The 21,642-nt window shown below is 35.3% G+C and overlaps 1 protein-coding gene across 1 annotated transcript in view; it reads left to right on the top strand.

Moving 5' to 3' along the window:
* LOC136038874 (transmembrane protease serine 4-like) overlaps nucleotides 1-21,642 on the top strand; it is a 36,194-nt gene that overhangs the window by 9,797 nt on the left and 4,755 nt on the right. The window contains exons 2-6 of the mRNA XM_065722337.1: nucleotides 4,146-4,381; nucleotides 7,074-7,327; nucleotides 10,573-10,701; nucleotides 15,982-16,177; nucleotides 18,959-19,224. Coding sequence (XP_065578409.1) covers nucleotides 4,146-4,381; nucleotides 7,074-7,327; nucleotides 10,573-10,701; nucleotides 15,982-16,177; nucleotides 18,959-19,224 — 1,081 coding nt within the window. The remainder of the gene's footprint in view (nucleotides 1-4,145; nucleotides 4,382-7,073; nucleotides 7,328-10,572; nucleotides 10,702-15,981; nucleotides 16,178-18,958; nucleotides 19,225-21,642) is intronic.

Here is a 21,642-nt window from a genome sequence, read left to right as displayed (position 1 = left end):
AATTTAATCCATTATTTGATAAAGTATCTTCATGATTATTTCGCAAATCAGTTCCATCCAATTGTGTTATTTCCACTTTTGCATATAGGTAACTATCACTTGAAGAATCAAAGATTTCGCATTTTTTCAAACAGTTCGTGGTAACGAACTGTAGTAAGGAGCGACCCGGCTCAATAGTAAACGAAACTCTAAAAAACGGAATTTTGATGCTAAAATATACATCAAAAGAATCAGATTTTCATGTTGATTTTAAATATATAAGTTTCATCAAATTTAGTCTTTGTCATCAAAAGTTACGAGCCTGAAAACATTTGCCTTATTTTAGAAAATAGAGGAAAGCACCCCTAAAAGTCACAGAATCTTAACGAAAATCACACCATCGCATTCAGCGTATCAGAGAACCCTATAGCGAAATTTTCAAGCTTCTATCTACAAAAATGTGGAATTTCGTATTTTTTGCCAGAAGACAAATCACGGGTGCGTGTTTATTTGTTTTTTGTTTTTTTTTCTTTTCCCCAGGGGTCATCGTATCGACCAAGTGGTCCTAGAATGCCGCAAGAGGGCTCATTCTAACGGAAATGAAAAGTTCTTGTGCCTTTTTTAAGTGACCAAAAAAATTGGAGGGCACCTAAGCCCCCTCCCACGCTCATTTTTTCTCCAAAGTCAACAGATCAAAATTTTGAGATAGCCATTTTGTTCCGCATAGTCATAAACCATAATAACTATGTCTTTGGAAATGACTTACTCCCCCAGAGTCCCTGGGGGAGGGGCTGCAAGTTACAAACTTCGACCAATGTTTACATACAGTAATGGTTATCGAATATAATTATATATAATATAATATATATAATTATAATAAATAATATAATTATAAATAATATAATATAATTATATATATCCGTATATGAAATGGGTTGTCCCCTTTGCAATCCCTCGCTCTTTACGCTAAAGCTTTTAATTGTTTTAAAAAGCAGAATTGTGGCAAAGAGTCAAACTTTAGCGTAAAGAGCGAGGGATTGCAGAGGGGACAACCCATTTCATATACGGAGTAATTTCTGTTCGTTTTAAGTTTTAATGTCGCTCCTTACTTTCAGTTTAAAAAACTAGTTTTTTTTTATATAATTATATCTCTAGTAAGGAGCAAGTACTTGATTCTCTGTCATTTATATACGGAAAAAATTATTAAATAAACTTTAAAAGATTTTTAAACAGTGGAGGCGGATCTTCAATTGTTAGTAAGAGTGTCACAAGAGCATCACCGTAAATGTAGTTTAAATCCCTTCCCTAAAATCATTGCATCCAACAAGCCTTTCCTCCGTTCATCAAGATGTTTATTGAAATATCTCTTGTTATTTGAAATTATATCTCTTAGAAATGTCACATCATTCAACTCTCTTTGATTATAATCTATCCAATATTTTCCACATTCAGTCGCTCTATTTTTATATCATTTTAGTCGAGGATTAATCATAATTTTACACATGGAACGAGCTTCATCTTTTGTATTTCTTATGGACGTCTTGAATAATTGATAATCGGTGATATTTTTAAAGAAACTACCAATCCCACTACCACACTGTCTTGTATAATATAGTTGTTTCTTATTGCTCAACATTTATTATAGATAAATTTTAATAAATAATTTCTTTAAACTCTTTTCAGTTTTTTTTCCATTCAGATCATTTAATTTACCTAATTGATCAATTATAGTCATTTTTACCGCGTTGATACATTCGTTTCGATTGACTGTAAGATATTGCCTCACTATAGGATTCTCACAGAGTAGTGTTCCAGGTTCTGTTTTTGGAGCAGAACTCCAGATCACATCAGAGGTTGTATTTCCATTCACAATTGAACTATCTACTAATCAGAAGTGAATATATATTTTATCAACATTTCTTGTAATATTAGGAACTTTAGCACCTTCATTATATTTACTTCTTAGTTCAGCTTCATTTTCTAATCCTAAAATAAAACATACATCACGATAAAACCAAAGTTTATAATTCTCTTATAATTCAAATTTATAATTTGTATTTAAATTTCAATGACCTATGGGATTCTAATATGGATAGAACTAATCTTATTCTGTAGGTATTTTTTGATTACTAGTATGCATGTACTTCACAAATTTCCCATAACATAGGGATACAATAAAAGAGGTTTATGGTAGACACTCCTCCTTAGTGGGTAAGAAAAGTAAAGCTTCGAAACCCATTTAGGCGGGTCGTATTCCTGTAATGAGCCCTAATGGATGGTAATTACTTGGAAATATTTTGTTAGATTTACGGTGATTTTGGTTGTAAATTTACAACGGCTTAAATTTATTACATTTATTAATGACGACTGTGCATGGATTTGGACATTTCAATATGGTGTATGGTTTGGTTATACTGTTTTGTCCTGGGTTTTTGGATAGATGAGTAAGGTTAAGACATCATTGAACTGCTCACTTATCTCAATTGCTCGATTAGGAGGACTGTTCTTTTCTTCTTCTTTCTCTCTCTTTGTTCTTCAGCCGAGTAATTACCTCTGAAACATTACTAGAAAGGCTCTCATGGTCCAACTAGTTAGCGCTCCCTTCTATTGAGGCGGAATCTCTTTCGAATCCTACTAGTGTGGACGAAAAAAAAATCCTTAGATAATTAATGTTCCCTGAGACATAAACACTTCACTGTTATGTTATGTATGAGGTGTTACAATGTTATGTAACACCTCATGTGCACATCGTCATTACGGAACACCCACGTGTCTACGTTATTACATAACACCCACGTGTGTGCCCCCCTCAGTTACGACTGGGGACTCCCCGCTTGACTAGTGGACTCTAAGAAGTCCTATTGCGTAACATACAAAAGTAAACAAAACCCATTACGGAATAAGCGACATTTGGGTGGAATTGCTCGCTAGGGGCTCCCGGCTGTTAGGTTAGGGGCCCGGTTAAATTGGATGCTAGGGCCCCTGTTGGAATTGGATGTTAGGGCCTCCAGTTAAATTGGATGCTAGGGCCCCAAGTGGTTAGGATAGGGGCCCGATGAAATTGGATGCTTGGGCCCCCAATGGCATTGGATACTAGGGCCTCCAGTGAAATTGGATTCAGCCGAACTAGGGCCTCCAGTGAAATTGAAATTGGGCCCAGTGAAATGGGCCCAGAGTTAGGTTAGGGAGCCCGCTGAAATCGGGGTTGGATGCTAGGGCCCCCAGTGGTTAGGCTAGGCACCCGATGAAATTGGATGCTAGGGTCCTGATGAAATTAGATGCAAGGACCCCCAGTGAAATTGGATGCTAGGGCCCCAATGGTTAGGTTAGTGAGGTCCCCGTTGGAATTGGATGATAGGGTCCTGATGGAATTAGATGCCAGGGCTCCCAGTGAAATCGCATGCTAGGGTCCCAATGGTTAGGTTAGTGAGGCCCCCGTTGGAATTGGATGCTAGGGGTCGGGTGGAATTGCTCGCTAAGGCCCCGGAGTCGTGAAGGTTCGCCACTAGCCTCAAGTTTTTTCCTGGCCCTTGTGGGTTTTTAAAAGCACTGTCTATTATATAACACCCAAACTACATTATCTAACAATTAGGGAAATCCTGATTTGGTGGGGTGTCATAGGATTTCAAAAAGAAACTATTATATTACAATCAAAGCCTGTTACATAACATGCACCTGCATCGTTTAGAAAACATTCCTTATTACGTAACAAACATCTGCTGGCTCTCGTAGAATGACGGGATAGGGATATCATGGAACCCAGGGATAGGAGTGCCTTTAAAAGTAGAGATTGGACTGCATTTAAAATCGTTGAGGGATACTGCTTGAGTTTTATATCCTTTTGTCTAATACTTCTTTTCTCATGTTCAGTTGTTTTTAATTGTTTCATTTATTCTTATTGGCTTTATCGCTAACTTTGTTCTTATGATTATTCTTTTGATTTTAATATATCCAAGAGGACACGCAAAATGTGCTTTTTTAAGCTTATCAGTCATTACTGTATTTTCTTTTCATATGCTAATCAGTCAATCTATTTTATATGTTAATTTCTAGTATTATATTATTATTTATCTTTATTTTAGTGAACTTGGTTAACTACTTCTTAAAATTTTAGCATTTTTCTGATTTTGCTATTACAAACTTCATTGACAGAGTTTCTTTTGCAGGTCAGATGTCTCTGGCTGATCATCATAATATCAACTTTTCACGAAGTTTGTTCAGCGCATTTGGTAAACCTTCCTAATTCTTTGCCTTCTTTGATCACTTACGTCTCAAATTTGAAGGTAACAGCAACAAAGACAATAACCCCAGCGTGTTACAGATTTGGAGAAAATGTTGGACTTTGCGCGGATAATTTTAAATATTCAAAAACTGGTGGATCTGATCATATTGTTGAAGGAAGGTAAATAATATTTTTTAACAGGCACTTTCTTTTGGCAAGCTGACATTAGTCTCAGTTCACAGAAGGGGGGACAAAATATTATTTTAAAATCTAGCGGAGAGGGCAACTTTATTCCCATGAAAATACCAAGAAAGGTGTTTTCAAATATGGGGGGACAATTGAATTCCCTCCTTCTCTCTTTGATACCACTTTGGACTATGGGTGGTTAAGATTTTTGAAATAAGTTACACTTAAAAGTCGAAAGTTACCAAACACCACCGTATGAGGGAAGGGTGGGAGACTGAAACACCATTTTCTAGTTTGTCATCAACGAGCATTAAAATTTCAGTACTTCCATGGCTTTGAGGCCTATGAAGTGCTGAAAAAATAGGCTACGGTTTATGATTACTGACAGCTTAAAGAACCATTTAGATTGGTTTGTTGTTATTCTGTGAACGCTTTAAGTGTCTGGCTAGCCTTACATCCTCACATAATGTCTTCTGTAGAGGAACCCAATGTGAGAAACGTATCCTCTGCGAAGAAAAAACAAACACAAAAAGCACGAAGGATTCGGGAAGGAAACTACAAAGTTTAATCCTTTAATCCCAATGCATTTGATAGAGATGGAATAACTAAGATGCATTTAAATGGAATAACTTGCGTTGACTCATCAGTAATACTAACTTGAGCACTATTTGACAATAAGATGGAACGTAATTTCTAAGAAATTTAATTGAAAAGTGGAAAAGAATAGCAAAAATTTCAGACTTTAATTCCGACGCATTTGATGGAGATGGAATATTTAAGATGCATTTAGATGGAAAAACTTACGTTGGCTCATCAGCAATACTGACTTGAGCACTATTTGACAATAACATGGAACGTAATTTCTAAGAAATTGAAAAGTGGCAAAGAAAAAGAAGTGAGGTCAATTCGCAATTGAGCTTCAAACCTCAACAGTGAGGTTATTTGATACGTTAAATCCAATGGTGCGATTTTACTTAAGGTTCCTTGAGTTTTTGGGGGTATTTCTCAACTTTTTTTGAAAATTAGGAAATCAAATCGGGCGAAAATCGGGACATTTTCTCGGGCTTGCAGCTTTTGATAAGTAATTGCAAACTTATTGAATCTTATACATTTTTAATCAGCACAAAATACCGATTAATTTTATATATTTACTGATACCGAAATTCAATTTTTTAGAATTTCGATTACTATTGAGTCGAGTCACTCCTTACTTACAGTTAGTTACCCGAACTGTTTGAAAAACGTGTAAAACTTACTTTAGAAATTACTTTGAATGGAATCAATTTTTTCCCTTTCATACCTCCAAGGCAGAGTCTTTAAATATGACCAAAAATAAAGATTAAAAAAATAAAACAGAGGAATTGAAGTATATATTTAAATTAAGGGAAATTTTACCACTCGGGGGAAGAAGGAAGTACTTAGAGAGGAGGAGAGGGCAAGATGGTCCTCATTTTTGATGGATTTGTGGAAGTATGGATGAGAGTGTGGGTAATGTGTGAAAAATTGAGTAAGTTGAGAAATGAAGTGTATGGAAAATGTAGGTCTCATGAGAAATGGCTGGTGAATGTAATGTGGGATGAATATTTTGCCAGTTTAAAAATTTCAGGACGATTTTTCAGGTTGGCAATGGAGGACAGAAGTAGATTTTGTGATTTGTGTTTTCCTTTGTGTATTTTATGTAATGTTTATGCTATGCTAAAATTATGTAGTGCCAATTATTTAAAAGTGAATTCTCTTCTTGGTTTTGTATCGCCATAGCCCTAGGGCTTTTAGCGCAATAAAATTTTCTTTCTTGATTGCTTAAAGACTCATCAGTAGGGACTGCGTTGAACCTCGATCGCATTCAGGGGAAAATGTTTGAGGCGTGGCATTTCAAAATTGCATACAAGATATTTAATGCCGAATCATAGTGTCATTACTAAATATCACTTTAAAATTTTTCCTTTTTTCGAAATTAATCCTCAAGATTTGCGCATTTATCTGCTTTTTGATTCCACTAAAGCCTTTTGATCTTATAAAACTAATCTATGTCTTCCTTCCCCTCCTTCTATCACTCCCCACGTTAATAACAATACACAATAATAATCTTATTCACTTTTTTTGTCAAAATTCTAACCCTCCCTCTCGTTTTTTCTTACTTACCCTTCCTCTATCCCACTTTCTCTCTCTCACCCCCCTCCCTCTCCCTTAACAAGCAAATAAGCCAAGCATTAATGCAAATGCGTGATTACACACGCAAAGTCATTAAAGACATCAAGATGCAACCAAATACAAAACACATCAAATAACAACATAAAAAATACTAACATAAAAAAAAACTAGGAATAAATTGCACAAGCTTAATCAATCAATCAATCAATCAATTTATTAATACTAAAGAAAACTATTACAAAAGTAAATCGATTAATAGGCCCAAGAAGCTATGCTTGTAGCTTAATCCTAGAGATTTGCATATCACATATACCCACTAGAACTCCATCTTGGAAAGGGGTGCACGTTCGAGAAATTTGAAACAGTGTGAAAAATATACGAGAGTACACGAAGAATAACATGATTTCTTCATTTCAGGCTTAGCACTGGTCCAAAGTCCTTGAGTAAGTTTCTGGTAGAACCAAAGTAATTGTATCAACATGTTTTGTTTATGTCTTATTCAGCTATTTAATAATCAACGATTCAAATTTTTCAGAAGTCAAGGGCCCAAGGGAATCAGCTATTATGATGATCAAACAGAAGAAAGTTCTTCTGCAGAGGATATTGATTCAAGCTTAGAACAACAGCATTTAATTGGGAGCTATCCATCAGGACTCATTGCTATTTTGGGAGTACTTGTCAAAAAAACAAAAACCGTTTTTGTAACAGAGACAGCCCAAACATATGTTGAAGAAACAATTTCTTGTTTACGGCCCGGAGAGAAGCTTCCCGTCGATTTTTGTACGATTAGTAAGTATTAAGCTAAGTTCTGACAGAAATTGAGGGCACTTTTGTTTTGCCTTGACTGAAGCCTCCTACGAATATTTATATTGTTAGCAAGTAATAAATAATACTTTTCCGCAGCAGCAGGTGCCAAATTAAAAAGGAAAGAAACGTGGCCGAAAAACAAGCGAAAAACATATTAGACAGCTTCAGAAGGTATCAACTAACTTCTAAACATACCCCTACTGAAAGTTTTATTTGACTCGTGCAAAAGTAACAAAAATACATGTAAAAAATAATTTGTACACAGAAAGCTTGATGATCCTAAAAAGATTTTGAAATACCATCCCCCCCCACCAAAATTTCTTGTATCCCCCCTCTCGGAATTGTTTGTGCCCTGTAAAGCCTACGGCACATTTAATATAAATATAAGTCTAACCATAATATTATGAATTATGTACCAAATATAGAACAGACAGAATTTATTTCATTTAATTTATTGTTAGCAAGTAATAAGCTACGGTTTGGCACAAGACGGTTTCTTGAACACTTTTCTTGTTTTTTGCAGTCTTTTTTCTTTCTTTTTTCTTTTTGTTTTATTTTAAGGTGTCTTTACTTTTGTCTTCTTCCCTGCTATATTTTTGGCTTTGGAGCCTTGTAGGGAGCTACGGTTGTAGATTCTTTTTTTTTCAGTCTTTTTTCTATCTTTTTTATTTTTGTTTAATTGTAAGATGTCTTTACTTTTTTCTTCTTCCCTGCTATATTTTTGGCTATGGAGCCTTGTAGGGAGATTGATCTTTTAATTGTACTAGTTTAAGTAGCTTTTGATATTTTTACTAATTGACATTGACCTTTTTACATATTTTTTTATTTTTTTTTCCCCAACCTTCCATGTCTTATTTGCCTGTTGTTTGTTTTGTTTCTTTTTTGTTTATTGACGCTAAAGTGCAAATTTGGCCCATTTGGGCTTGTGATAACCGTTTTTCAGCAATACAAAAAATACTATTTTTACCTTATCCAATGTAATGTCTATGGCTATTTTCTGTCGGTACATTGACTCACCACCTCCTGGAATGCTTTTTTCATTTTTGAGAAGGTTTCTTGAAACTTCCAAGGAGCTTTCTTGACAATTAGAGGAGTTCCTGAAACTCTTCTATACAACAGTCTTTAACTGTTTGTTAAGGGGACAGAGGCTACACTCCCAAATGAAAGGACCTCTTGAGGGAGTTTTGTTCCATTAGGGTCACATGTTACAGCCTTAGACTGAAATTTAAACTCATATAGAAACGAAGTGATTACATTGGACACAGTTGTGGTAGCATATTAGACGCTACAGATGTAATTGAAACCAGGGAAGATACAAAGGTAAAAATAAATCACAATTATAGTCCGGTTTCCCAATGAGCACATCACGTTTTGCAAGGAGTCATGGTTCATGATTTAAAGCCACAAAAGCTTCAAAGAGCGCTAGTTTTCCAAAACTGTGTACACTCACACTAGACAACCTACATAGTCATAAGCATTATGGTTTAGGGGCTGAAAGAACTTTAATAAGAGGGGAGGGGGACAAAACGTGAAACAAATTGAGTTTCAGACTGCTATTAATCGATTAATCAGGCTGTAGAAAGGGGGACTTTTCATCAGAATTGATACGAAGAAAATCACAAAATATTGTTTATGGTGCATGAACTCACCCCTCCAGATGAGGTATTTTCTTTGCATCATTGTTTAATAACAGGTGAAACAACAAACTTGTAGACATACATCTTGTACTAGTTAAGTCTGAAGGAGGGAAAGCCATGGAAAAGGTACTTAAAAAAAGCTTTCCTTGTTACTTTACATCCACTTGGAATATTTCTGGGGGAATTATTTCATCATATGGAGATAATGGCTCCTTGACATGAAATTTCAACTAATACATAAACCTTCAAACTGAACTGAGTGAAGGACTAGGGCTATAATGGATACTCTTGAGGGGCTCGCAGCCATGAAACATGTAGAAAAAGAATTCAAAACGATTTTTTAGAACCTGTTTCTTCCAGCAGTAAAAGGACCATTGTTTAATTGCAAACGTCCCTAGTCACTCCAAGCCTGTCCATAGAAAATCTAAGGTCATAGCAACATCGTCAACTCATCCTTTTAGTTTTCAGCTCTTTGGTGTACGACTCCAGTAAATATTGAATGAACTGAGAGAAAGAACTGGTCAAGAGAGTTTCAACAACATCTTCCTTAAAAGAACATTAAAAATTCGCTGGGCCCTGAAAAAGACTAATCAGTAAATATGAGTTACAGCTGCGTGTGACCAGCATAATCAGAGTACGAGGATGGAAATATATAGTAGATGTCCTACGAATGAGCTACCAAAGGCTTCCGAATGCTGCTCTTCACCAGGCTTTCATAAAAAAAAACCTGGGACAGACTATGGCGTAAGTATCAGGGAGACCTGCGCGGCATTAATGCTTATATTCAATCGAAGTGGGAGGACGTCGTAACTGCAGTAAGTTTGAGCGATGACTGGAGTTTCTTCCTCGAGTCCGTGCGTAAATCTGGCAGAAATAAGGTTAATGTAAGGCCTACTAGTGTGATGCAACAAAAACATTCTAAGACTGATAATAAATCCAAGGGCGTTTTCATAGTCATCATAGTAATAACACGATTCGTTACATAAAAGTTTAACTTACACAAACACGAGAGGATTAAATGAGGCAAAGGATTAGGAAAGTAAATATGTTCTTTGTGTACTTGAAGCCGTGAATTCTGGAAAAAGTTTATAGTTTTCTTGGGAGAGCCTTTGGAGTTATGGATAAAAATAAAGCAGCTAAAACTGCTAAAAAAAACCTGATTATTTTTTCTTATTCCTAAGCAATTATCTAACAACAATTGTTAAGTGTTTAAGTGTTAACCATGCTTAAACAATAAGAATTTTTTTTTAATCCGTCACACCCAGGTTTTTCCAAAATTTACAAACAATATTAGGCATAAATTACCAATGATGGAAAAACTGTTATCCCTATTTCCAAGTACACCGTTTAAATTAAACATAAGAAAATAGCTTTATAGTAAAACAAAAACTATAGTTCATATAATTAAAGTTGTATATGTGATGACGACTAAGTATTTTATGGTCTAAATCCTTTTACTCATAAATTTTTTGGACTGTTTCACTTCTATAAAAAAATGTGAAATAATACCAGGTCATAATATAATCTCATACACGATTTAAAATCAGTAAACAATTTAAGCTGTTGGTTGTCTCATCTTTCTCTTTGCAGGAGACCCGTGCACGGATAATCCATGCGCTGACGATGGTGATAAGGATGCAAAATGTATCCCTCTTTCTCAATCCAGTTACAAATGTGAATGCAGTCCTGGTTATATAGCTGACGAAAAAAAATGCTATGGCAAGTAGTTTCCTTTTTTAAAATACTACTACTAACAACTCACTGTACTACCGTGCCACCTGAGGCCCAAACAGCTACACACACTCCTCCCCCATTTCAATCTATCCAGAGCCTACCTCTTTACACCTGATACCTCGTTCCAAAAGAAATAATTTTTTTCGTTTTTTTTTCTTCTACTATGTCGCCAATTTGATGTTTATTGCTGCGAGAAAATAATAAGGGTAAAGTATCTGTGTTATCTATAAATAGTGAAGAGTTCATGTCAGGTTGATTGATCTAATGGTTCACTTTTGTTTTTTATATATCTGTATGATTCTTTCCAGCGGGCTGAAAATGGGGGGTTTTGCTTGTCCTTGAGTCAGAGCCTGAGGCGAAGTTGACCTTTGTAGTCGAAGAGGATTACTGAATTTGTTTTACCATGCTTTTGTTTCTCTGTGCCCTGTTTCAGCATATGAACGGGAATTTAACTGTAATATGCGCAATTTTAAATTAAAGTTAAATATGAGAATGCTGAAAATTTGATGGGATTCATTGGCATTATTAACAAAGTATGCTCTTATGCTCTTACAGCAATAAATAGAAAAAAAACAGCGGTTCGGACCATGTTTGAACCAAGTAAAGCTGGAGGTATAAGGTGTCACATGGCCCCTGTTTAGACCTCCACCCCCAATTCCTGGTACACGGCCCAATTTTTAGCTGAAGGGTTGGCATGCTGTGCCATGTTAGTAGTGTGACCGTGCCCAAATATTAAATCTTTGATCTTGGAGGCATAAAACGGGCTTTTAACCCCTCATACCCTCCTCCTTAGCCCCTCCTCTCATCAGCATTTTAACAGAAAGGTAGTCATGCTGGTTTTGAAAAGTGTAATTACATAAATATTTGCGTACTTTGCCGACTTTTTAGCCAAAAGGTAGGTAAGTTACACCTTGCTAGAAGCAGAATCATGGAAAGATTTTCATTCTGTTTCAGTAGAAGTAAAGAGTGGCTTCACAGGCCTTCCAAAGCCTCCCACGACTTATATCGGGCTGTAGTTCGTGTTTTCCATTTTGGGCTATTTATACAACTATTATTTTATTATTTTAGTTTGTATACATGCTTCATTATTGTTTTCACAGAAAAAACTTGCTAGAAATTCCAACAGAATTGTATGGATGTCCTCCTAAATTAAATGCTGGCCGTTTTCTGCTTCCTATTAAGAAAGATATCCACTTAATTACACCCTAGATAGATGGCTTAGGGAGATGCTATTGCCTGAAATGATGTAAGTAAAAACAAAGATATAGAACCTAAGGCTAACCTAAATTTTTAAAGGAGATTTTGTAACATAAAACGATTGCTTGATCCAAAATTGCTTGACTTTGCTTATGTAAGAAAATACAAAAACATGGATTAGCAGTTTCTTTGTCTATATACTACAGCTGCTTTAAAGAAAACGTGTGTATGTTTATAAACATATATATGCATACATATGTCACAGTGAAAGACAACATCTGGTAAATGTTGACAATTACCTGTGAATGTCCGAAATTCCTTTTTCTCTGCCCGGATTCAATCAACTTTATCTGTCAGCTTTGTCAGTCTTATGCCAGATTTGATATTAAAAGTTAAAGTAAGCTTAGGTTGGGTTAGGTAAAATTAGGTAATAAATCTCAGAAATGGGTTAAAAACATAGCCTAGCCTGTCACCATGAAACTAAGCTGACTAAATTCAAGGAGAGAAAAAAAAAGTAACTTTGGACATTCACCGGTGAATGTCGACACCGTTCAATTTCGGTCTTTCACAGTAACATATATAACGAAAAAAGTGAAAATTACTTAGGAACAAATCGGTGTTGATAGTAGGCTTTTCGAATCAAGTTCTATCAAATAAAGTTCCAATCAAATACAAAAAAAACATATAGTCGCTATTGTGCATATAGGTTGTATAAAACATTTTCAATCTTCTGAAATGATTGTCAAAAATTGTTTGCTGAGCTTAATTCAAAAGGAGGACCAATGGGGTAATCTCTCTTCAAATAATTGTAATTTCCAAAGTAGGGTAAAGTAGTTTGGGAAATTTGACTTTAAAAGTCAATGCAAAAATACTTCAGGGGTATCTTTGTTTTCTTTTCTTTGGTCGTTGTTTTTACTCGAGCCCTTTAACAACTTAGGTAAGGAAGGACTGCATAAGACCTCTTCGCAATAGTTGCGTGAATTCACGAAACTATAGAGGATGAATGTATTTCATAAAATCTAGGAGGACAGTTGCCCCGTTTCTATGTTTTATTTAATAGAAAATAGCAAACAGGTAAAAAAAACACAAACGGTAAACGGCTTTAGCATTTTTTTTTGTCAACACTGGCTCCATTTTTCACTGTTATAAACTGCCAATACTCTTTAGGGAGGATCAGCCGAGTAAAATATGTTCTTTAATAATTAGATTCTCCTGACATACAGTAATCTGTTCATCCCCCCCCTTGAGAACATTATAAAAAACGGTTTTGGTAATTACTACAGACGTATAGAAACATCAGATACGGGTTTTGCCTTTAGGTGTAACAGCAACGAATATGTTAGCTCTATGGTTAAAGCTTAAAGATAACATAAGAATCTTAACTTTGAAAAAATAAAGGAAAACCTAAAAGCAAAAGTAACAGTAAAAAAGAAACAGTGGCACCAAAAGTAGAAAGTGGCGAGGTCGACAGCTACTTCAAGGTCAACACATCTATATATATAAAAATAAGTTGTCTGTGTGTGTGTGTGTCGACTGACGTCATGTTTGTCGACTGACGAAATTACAGACCGTTATATCGGGACACAAATGACGACCGGGACACCGGGACATAGGGAATATAAATGACGACCGGGACACTCAAAGAGAAAGCGACCAGGACACAAGGAATGTTCGATTAGCAATCACCATCAACAAAGCACCGGGACACAAATGACGACCGGGATAAAATGACGACCGGGACACCGGGACACACATGTTTGTCGACTGACGAAATTACAGACCGGGACATCGGGACACAAATGACGACCGGGACACCGGGATATAGGGAATATAAATGACGACCGGGACACTCAAAGAGAAAGCGACCGGGACATAAGGAATGTTCGATTAGTAATCACCATCAACAAAGCACCGGGACACAAATGATGTCCCGGCACAAATGACACAAATATAAAGGACGACCAGGACACTCAAAGAGAAATTACAGACCGGGACACCAGAACACAAATGACGACCGGGACAAAAATGACGACCGGGACACCGGGACACACATGTTTGTCGACTGACGAAATTACAGACCGGGACATCGGGACACAAATGACGACCGGGACACCGGGATATAGGGAATATAAATGACGACCGGGACACTCAAAGAGAAAGCGACCGGGACATAAGGAATGTTCGATTAGCAATCACCATCAACAAAGCACCGGGACACAAATGACGACCGGGACACAGGGAGTATAAATGACGACCAGGACACTCAAAGAGAAATTACAGACCCCGGAACACAAATGACGACCGGGACAAAAATGACGACCGGGACACCGGAACACAGGGAATATAAATGACGACCGCGACACTCAAAGAGAAATTACAGACCGGGACACCGGGACACAAATGACGACCGGGACACAGGGAAACAACAAGAACGGGGACGCCGGGGGGCACAGGGGTATATATAAATGACAACGGGGACACAGGGAATGTTCGATTAGCAATCACCATCAACAAAGCTCAAGGGCAATCATTAGAATAATGAGGTATAGATCTGAATACAGATTGTTTTTCCCATGGACAATTTTATGTTGCATGTTGAAGAGTCGGTAAACCTGACAATCTATTTATATGCACAGACAATGGGACAGCCAAGAATGTTGTATATTGGCAAGTTTTACGTAGTTAAAAATATATATATATCTATCTATATTCACAGGTGGGACACAGGGACACAACCACAATGGCACGTAACTAATATAGCGCGTAACGAATTACGCGCGCGGGGGGGGGGGGGCTTGGGGGGGGGGGGGGGGTGCGAAGCGCCCCCACCAACTAGTTTTTATATAAAGTAAGGACTAGTCTGGAAATCATTGCACAAAAATGACGAATAAAATATCGAATATGGCACATTAAAGCGAAAATCGTAAATAACGAATAAAATAACGTATTATACGTAAATTTACGTAAATAACATAAAATGCTGCAGAAAGGAGGTAAAATATCATCCTGTTGCCAAATTACTTAAACAATGAGTCTACTAGAATTCTTTCTAGATAGTTTAGTAAAGTATTTAGTTTTCGAATCCTCTTGATAGGGAGAACTAATTTGGAAGCAAAATATGGCTACTATCCAAGAGATATTTATCAATTTCAAACTTTGTATTCTAATTTAATGTTTGCCGGGTATCAGGTCTGGTCAATTTTAACCCTTGCAAAATTACTAAAACTTTCAAATGGCGAACAAGCGAGCCTGTATGAGGTAATAATGATCTAAAATCAAGTAATGTGAAATCTGCGGTTATGAGACATACAAAGTGAATCTGCATAGTTAAAAGTAAAAAGCATGGAGAAACGTCTGAGGTAATGGTGAAAAAAATGAAACAGAATAAAATCAGCGGTTAGAAAACAAGCGACACCGAGGATCACATTGAATTGCACACTAAATTTGTGGTTAGAAGCGAAGAAAAAGCGAGAATCACAACGAATGCCATGAGAATAAAAATCCTATAAAATGTATGATTCTCTGAAGGATAAACATAAAAGAGGAACTGAATTCATACCAAAATTCTCTTTAAATTACTAATTTACCACCCTACGACTTAAAACTGAATACGTAATTGAGGTATTTCAGAAGGTATGTGCAATGGAACATGTCTCGTTGTTACTGGATTATTTGACTATCCACTCGATCATCTGATTCAAGTCAGGAAAAAAAAAATTATGAGGAAGATCAGTACAGAGCCATATTGACGCATCCTTGTGGAAAAGATTTATGTGATAGAAACTGTTAATGACAGAAACTGTTATGTGACAGAAACTGTTAATGATAGAAGCTGCTATGTGACAGAAACTGTTAAAGACATAAACTGTTATGGGACAGAACCTGTTAATGAAAAAAAAACTTTCATGTGACAGAAACTGTTTATGACAGAATCTCTTATGTGACAGAAACTGTTAATGACAGAAACTGTTATGTAACAGAAACCTGTCGTAAAATATATTCTTTTGTTGTATTTCAAATCTGTCAAAAAGATGCCTTTTTAATGATTTAAAATAAACTCTTTTTTAGCTTGTGGTAAAAGTCATTTCAAAAGTTCAGGGGCAAAAATAGTTGGAGGAGAGGAGGCAATTCCTGGAGCCTACCCATGGATAGCACTTCTATATTCAGAAAGGAATAGAAACGGTATGCCGGCATTATATCATCCAGGCTGTGCTGGGTCCCTAATTACATCAAAATATATAATGACTGCAAAGCACTGTGAAAGGTAAAGGAAATCTCTTTTTTTTTTTTTAGCTCGTTTCATAAATTGGTTTCATCAACTCACCGACTTCTTTTTTATTTTTTTTTTTATGAAAATTAGTTGTTAAATCCTTCATGTTTCGACAATTTCTGAATGTTTAATTACTCTGGAGTTTATCAGTAGCCCTAAATGCACGATGATCGTGCAATAATGCAACTTCTTTTTACCTTTTCATGTTTTATTAGATAAAGTTAATAAAACCACATAAAGGGATGATTAGGCACAGCAAAGGCTATAAAAACGTGTAGCAACATAGTGGTAGGTACACTCCTTTAGGGCCGTAATAATATAGATTCAAATTTTAGGTAAATCGAATTTTTCACTTACAGAAGCATAAAAATAAATAAACATTGATTAAAAAGATATTAATTTTATCTAAACACATGAATTAATTAATATGTATTTTTAAAACTTTTTTTTCAAAATCAACTAAAACGTAGAAAATGTTTTTGCTTCTCCAAAGTTCATGAATATAAGTGAAAACAAAGGGTGCCATTTGGATTGTTGCCAATTTGGATCTCCAAATTGCCATTTGGTGCCAAATGTTTTTAAATCGTTTTGCTATAGCTTATTTTTTTTCATTTATGTTTTTCTAACTTTGATCAATTTGATGCGTAAAACATAATCCGTTTGAGCCCCTCGTTTTCATTTATATTCATGGAATCTCGAAAAAAAGTTTTTTCCTACCTGTCAGTTCTTGTTGAAAACCAGTTAATAATAGTTATTCATTAATTACTAATCCTTTGTTTCATCATTTCTGTTGCGTGAAAAAAAAAACAGTCAAATCTGTCTGCTACGTCAAAACAGTTGCGTGAAAAAACAGTCAAACAAGTAAACAGTCAATTGCCTGTTTCCTTGTTTCAGAACAGGGAGCGCCAAGATGACAAGAAGGAACAAAAATAAGGAACTGGAAGAATAAGTCTTAATGATAATTGATGTCATACTTGGAAATTAAAGTTATATTAATGACATATAAATGACGACGTGACCATGTACCATGAAAAGGTACTTGTAATGACAAGTTATCAATGACAGGCGATAACATCGGTAATATGAAAATTATATTGGGACGTCAGCTTTTCATCTTCACTTACTCCTAGTCTTAGTGATTTAGTCTTATTAATATTACTTTCAAACCTATTCTAGCCAACTGAACTCACAAAAACTCTAAAAATTCATTCTTTTTGCACACACTTTCATCAAGGATGCCTAACTTACCAGCGTAATCTAAGTCCAGGAGAGTTTTCCTCCCCGTTTGACTCCGTTTTCTCTCATTTCCTTCCCAGTGCTTCTTAAGACAAAATCCATCAAAATGATCCGTATAAAAGGGGACAGAACACAACCTACTTAACTCATGATTTAATACAAAACCAGCTTCCAACCTCATTTCCTACCTTAACCGCAGCAGTGTTTTTCTCGTACATAACACTAATCACTTTAATTTATTTGTCTGGGCATACATGGGTAAATCTTTTGCTAAAGCTCTTCTATCAACAGGATCGAACTCTTGCTCATAATCTATAAAACTGAAGACGAAAGATCTTTTGTAACTCAGCCACTCCTCAATTAAGAACCTAAGAATGAAAATTTGGTTGAAAGGGAAATAGCCCTTTCAATTTCCAATCAAACGAGCTCTTTTTGAAGTAAATGGCCATCTTAAAATTTCTATCAGATGCATTTTGGGAAAATACGAGTCGAGCCCCCTCCAAGTTTATACGATCATCTTTTCTGTTCATACTAGGGCATAACTTATGACCCTTGCTCTGAGGGCTATGGGGTGGTTGTCATCCTCAAAGACATTATTTCCAGACTGTTCAACTACGTTAAACATAATGCCTATCTCAAAACTGTGATTGGATGTGTTTGGGGCAATAGTGGGCGTGGAAGGGGGCTTAGTTGCCCTCCAATCACTTCAACTATTCAAAAGAGCACTAGCCCTTTCAACTATTCAAAAGAGTACTAGCCCTTTTAATTTTCAGACGAAAGAGCTCTTTTCAAAGTTTCTACGACAACTCCCTCAATAAAAAGTGCCCTGGTCTACACCCCCCCCCCCCCCCCAAAAAAAAATACATTTTGCCCACATCGCTCTTTGCTTAAGCAGCACTATTATAATATATAATATTATTATATTATTATAATATATATATATATATATATATATATATATATATATATATATATATATATATATATATATATATATATATATATATATATATATATATATATATATATATATATATATATATATATATGTATGTGTGTGTGTGTGTGTGTGTGTGTGTGTGTCTACTGATATTTTGATTCTGGTAACACAAATTTATAGGTTTTAGAGCTGACAATCACTAGATGGTATCACGTTTTTAATTTTTGAAAGAGAAATAAAAGTTGGTAATCTGATTATTTTAATTTATAGCCTATATTCACAGTATATATATATATATATATATACATATATATATATATATATATATATATATATATATATATATATATATATATATATATATATATATATATATATATATATATATATATATATATATATATATATATATATATATATATATATATATATATATATATATACCGATATTTTGAGTCTTGTAACACAGTGTTTTAGGTTTTAGAGTTGGTAATCACTAGAAGGCAGCACGTTTCTATTATTTGAAAGAGAAATAAAAGTTGGCAAACTTGTTATTTTAATGTCTAGCCTACATTATCGATATAGCTTATTTGTTCTAGTGCAAGGAAAATGTATGCTCACTTGGGAGTACATAATGCAACTGCCACATCGCCATTAAATCCTAGTTTCACAACAGCTTTTATAGAAGTGAAGCAGTTCATCACCTACGACGATATAGAAGAAACTTTTCCAAAAGGGCCCAAACATGATATAGCTATCATTGAGCTGGTTCATTCTGTTGTTTTCAGCCCTTTGATAGCCCCAATATGTTTACCTTTTTCGTCCAAACCTGAAGAAACAGTGAATGTTGTCGCAACTGTAGCAGGTACAACTGTTTTGCTTTTGTTCTTACTTTTTTTTTTCAAATAATATCAAAAACTTGGGAACTACAAATTTATTTTTGCTGAAAAGTATCTATGGTTACTCTATCTTGTTTACAGGAAAACAATTTTGTATTAGGACAAATTTTAGTTATCGTTTTAAGACTTTTCTTTTTATATTACATTCGGTTCAAATTTGCTATAATCTGGACTCGATCTGAGACCAAGGGATCTCCGTAATCCTCCCTCAACAATTCTGGTAGTGGTCCAGCGTAGAGGAACGCGATTCTTCACCTCCGACCGGAACGGTCTTGTGCAAGCGGGACTGCTTTTTGTACATCAGCACCGAGCATTGACAGGAACCGGGTAAGGCTGTCCCTCCATCAGAACTGGGGTTTTCCGCAGGGGTGCTTCCAGCCATGCACTAATAATACATTCAACGCTATTCTTGTTGTTATTATTTGTGTGCTCTCTTGTGACAAATGTTAAGCTTTACAAGGAGCATTCGAGTATTCTTTTTGAATAAATTTAATTCAATTCACGGTTTGTTGAAAATCGCATGTGATTGGGTTTTGCCAATTCTTTTGCTTACAATTGTTTTTGACTCAATTTGTGCTTTGCTCCCCCCCCCCCCCCAAGAGGATAAAAAACCTAGATCTAACTTCCCAAAAGGATGAAAAAAACCTAAATTGTGTGGAAATTATAGATTAAAGAAAGAATTGATGAAAGTTGATATTTTCAGGTTACAAAATGATGTTCCAAAACTTAAAGCCAAGTGTTCTATGAATTATTTGTTTGGTTTTCTAAGCACTGACCAAAAATCAAGAACTAGAAAGATGAACTCACTTATCATAAAACATCAAAATAAGTTCATTTTTTGTTTCCTGGATCCCTCTTAGGCCAATTCTTACCTGAACATGGCTGTTTTATAAGATTTTTCTTTGGTTGTTTCAAAATTATGAGGTTTTCTGAGTGTACCACTTTATCGGTAGCACTGCCATGTTGAAGTGTGAGAATAAATTAGCAAAATTATTCCATTAGATTTGACAGTGCTCTTGGCCCTTAAAATTCAAATAATGATTCCTAAAGACAAAAACACCTTCAAAGTAAATTTATACTTTCTTCAGCTGGGTAGTGTCATGCATTATCAGCTTATTTTTGCTGGTCTTTCACCTGCATTTCTTATTTATTTTTTATTTTTTAATTACTGCTTGACTAATATGAAGGTGTTTCTTATCAAAAACTTCAATCTCTTGGTTTTTACTTATCTTTTAAGACACATAGGGTGGTCTGAGTCAACACGTAACCAATTATAAAAAAGAACAAAACAAAAAAAAAACAAAAAAAAAACATTCTTTTGGCCCAAAGAGTATGGTTCACTTACATAGTATGATATTATATGTAACTTAATATGGATTTATATAGTATGGGTAGCTATCCCAAAACAACTACGGTATTGATAATTCTTTTAACCCACACTGGCCTGCCATGACGAAAAAAAATGAAGAAGCAAAGATCGAGAATGGTTTATTTTTAGGGCCAACCAAAACACTGACCTAAAAAACGAATATTTCGGGAGGAAAACGACCTCTCTTCTTCAGCGGTATCAGAGAAATTAGAAGAAAATAGAAAAAAAAATGTGGATGAGACACCACAAATAAAACCAATCTGATGATACCAAAGAGCTAGGAATACCAACTGAAAAAGAACAAAGTTGGAAAAATTAAAAATCTAAAACCAAACAACGCGAAAAAAACAACAAAAATGGTAAACAGATAAAATACAAGATAGCAGAATTGAAAATTTAAAAGCCAAAATTCTTATTCAAAAAGCGAGCCACTCACCGAAAACTCTCGTCTGGCACTAGTGACTGATGAGAGCTTTGGATTTTGCTATTCATTGATATTGGCAAGAAGCCTGCTCTTGGAATTAGATTTTCAGTTTTTAGACTTTTAATTTTGCTGTATTTGGATTTAATTTGTTTGCAATTTCTGTAAGTTTTCCGCGTTGTTTGGTTTTTATATTTGGGATTCTTCCAATTTTGCTTTTTATTTGTTATTTTTCCTGTTGGTTTTCGCTTTCTTTGGTTTTATCCAAGTTGTCTCGTCCACACTTTTTGGCATTTTCTTTTAATTTCTCTAATAGCACTGAAGAAGGTAGACGGTTATCCTCCCAAAATATTCGATTTTTTGGTTATTATTTCCGTTGGCCTTAAAAAACCAATCTCTGCATTCATTTTTCAAATTTATTTTTGAACGACTGAAGTACCACGAACAGTGAAAATGTAATCTGAAGGTTCAAATTAGTTAAGTGGGAATTTAGAAAATCATATATACCTCGAAAATTGGGAAGAATCAAGAAATCAATTTATGACGAAAAAGATCTCCATAATACAGCTATTGTTACTAGCAAGTGCCAAACTA

This window comes from Artemia franciscana, chromosome 18 (assembly GCF_032884065.1).
Source record: "Artemia franciscana chromosome 18, ASM3288406v1, whole genome shotgun sequence".
Taxonomy (NCBI): Eukaryota; Metazoa; Arthropoda; class Branchiopoda; order Anostraca; family Artemiidae; genus Artemia; species Artemia franciscana.
Note: the sequence above shows the minus strand (reverse complement) of the source record. Positions and strands in the feature narration are given on the sequence as shown.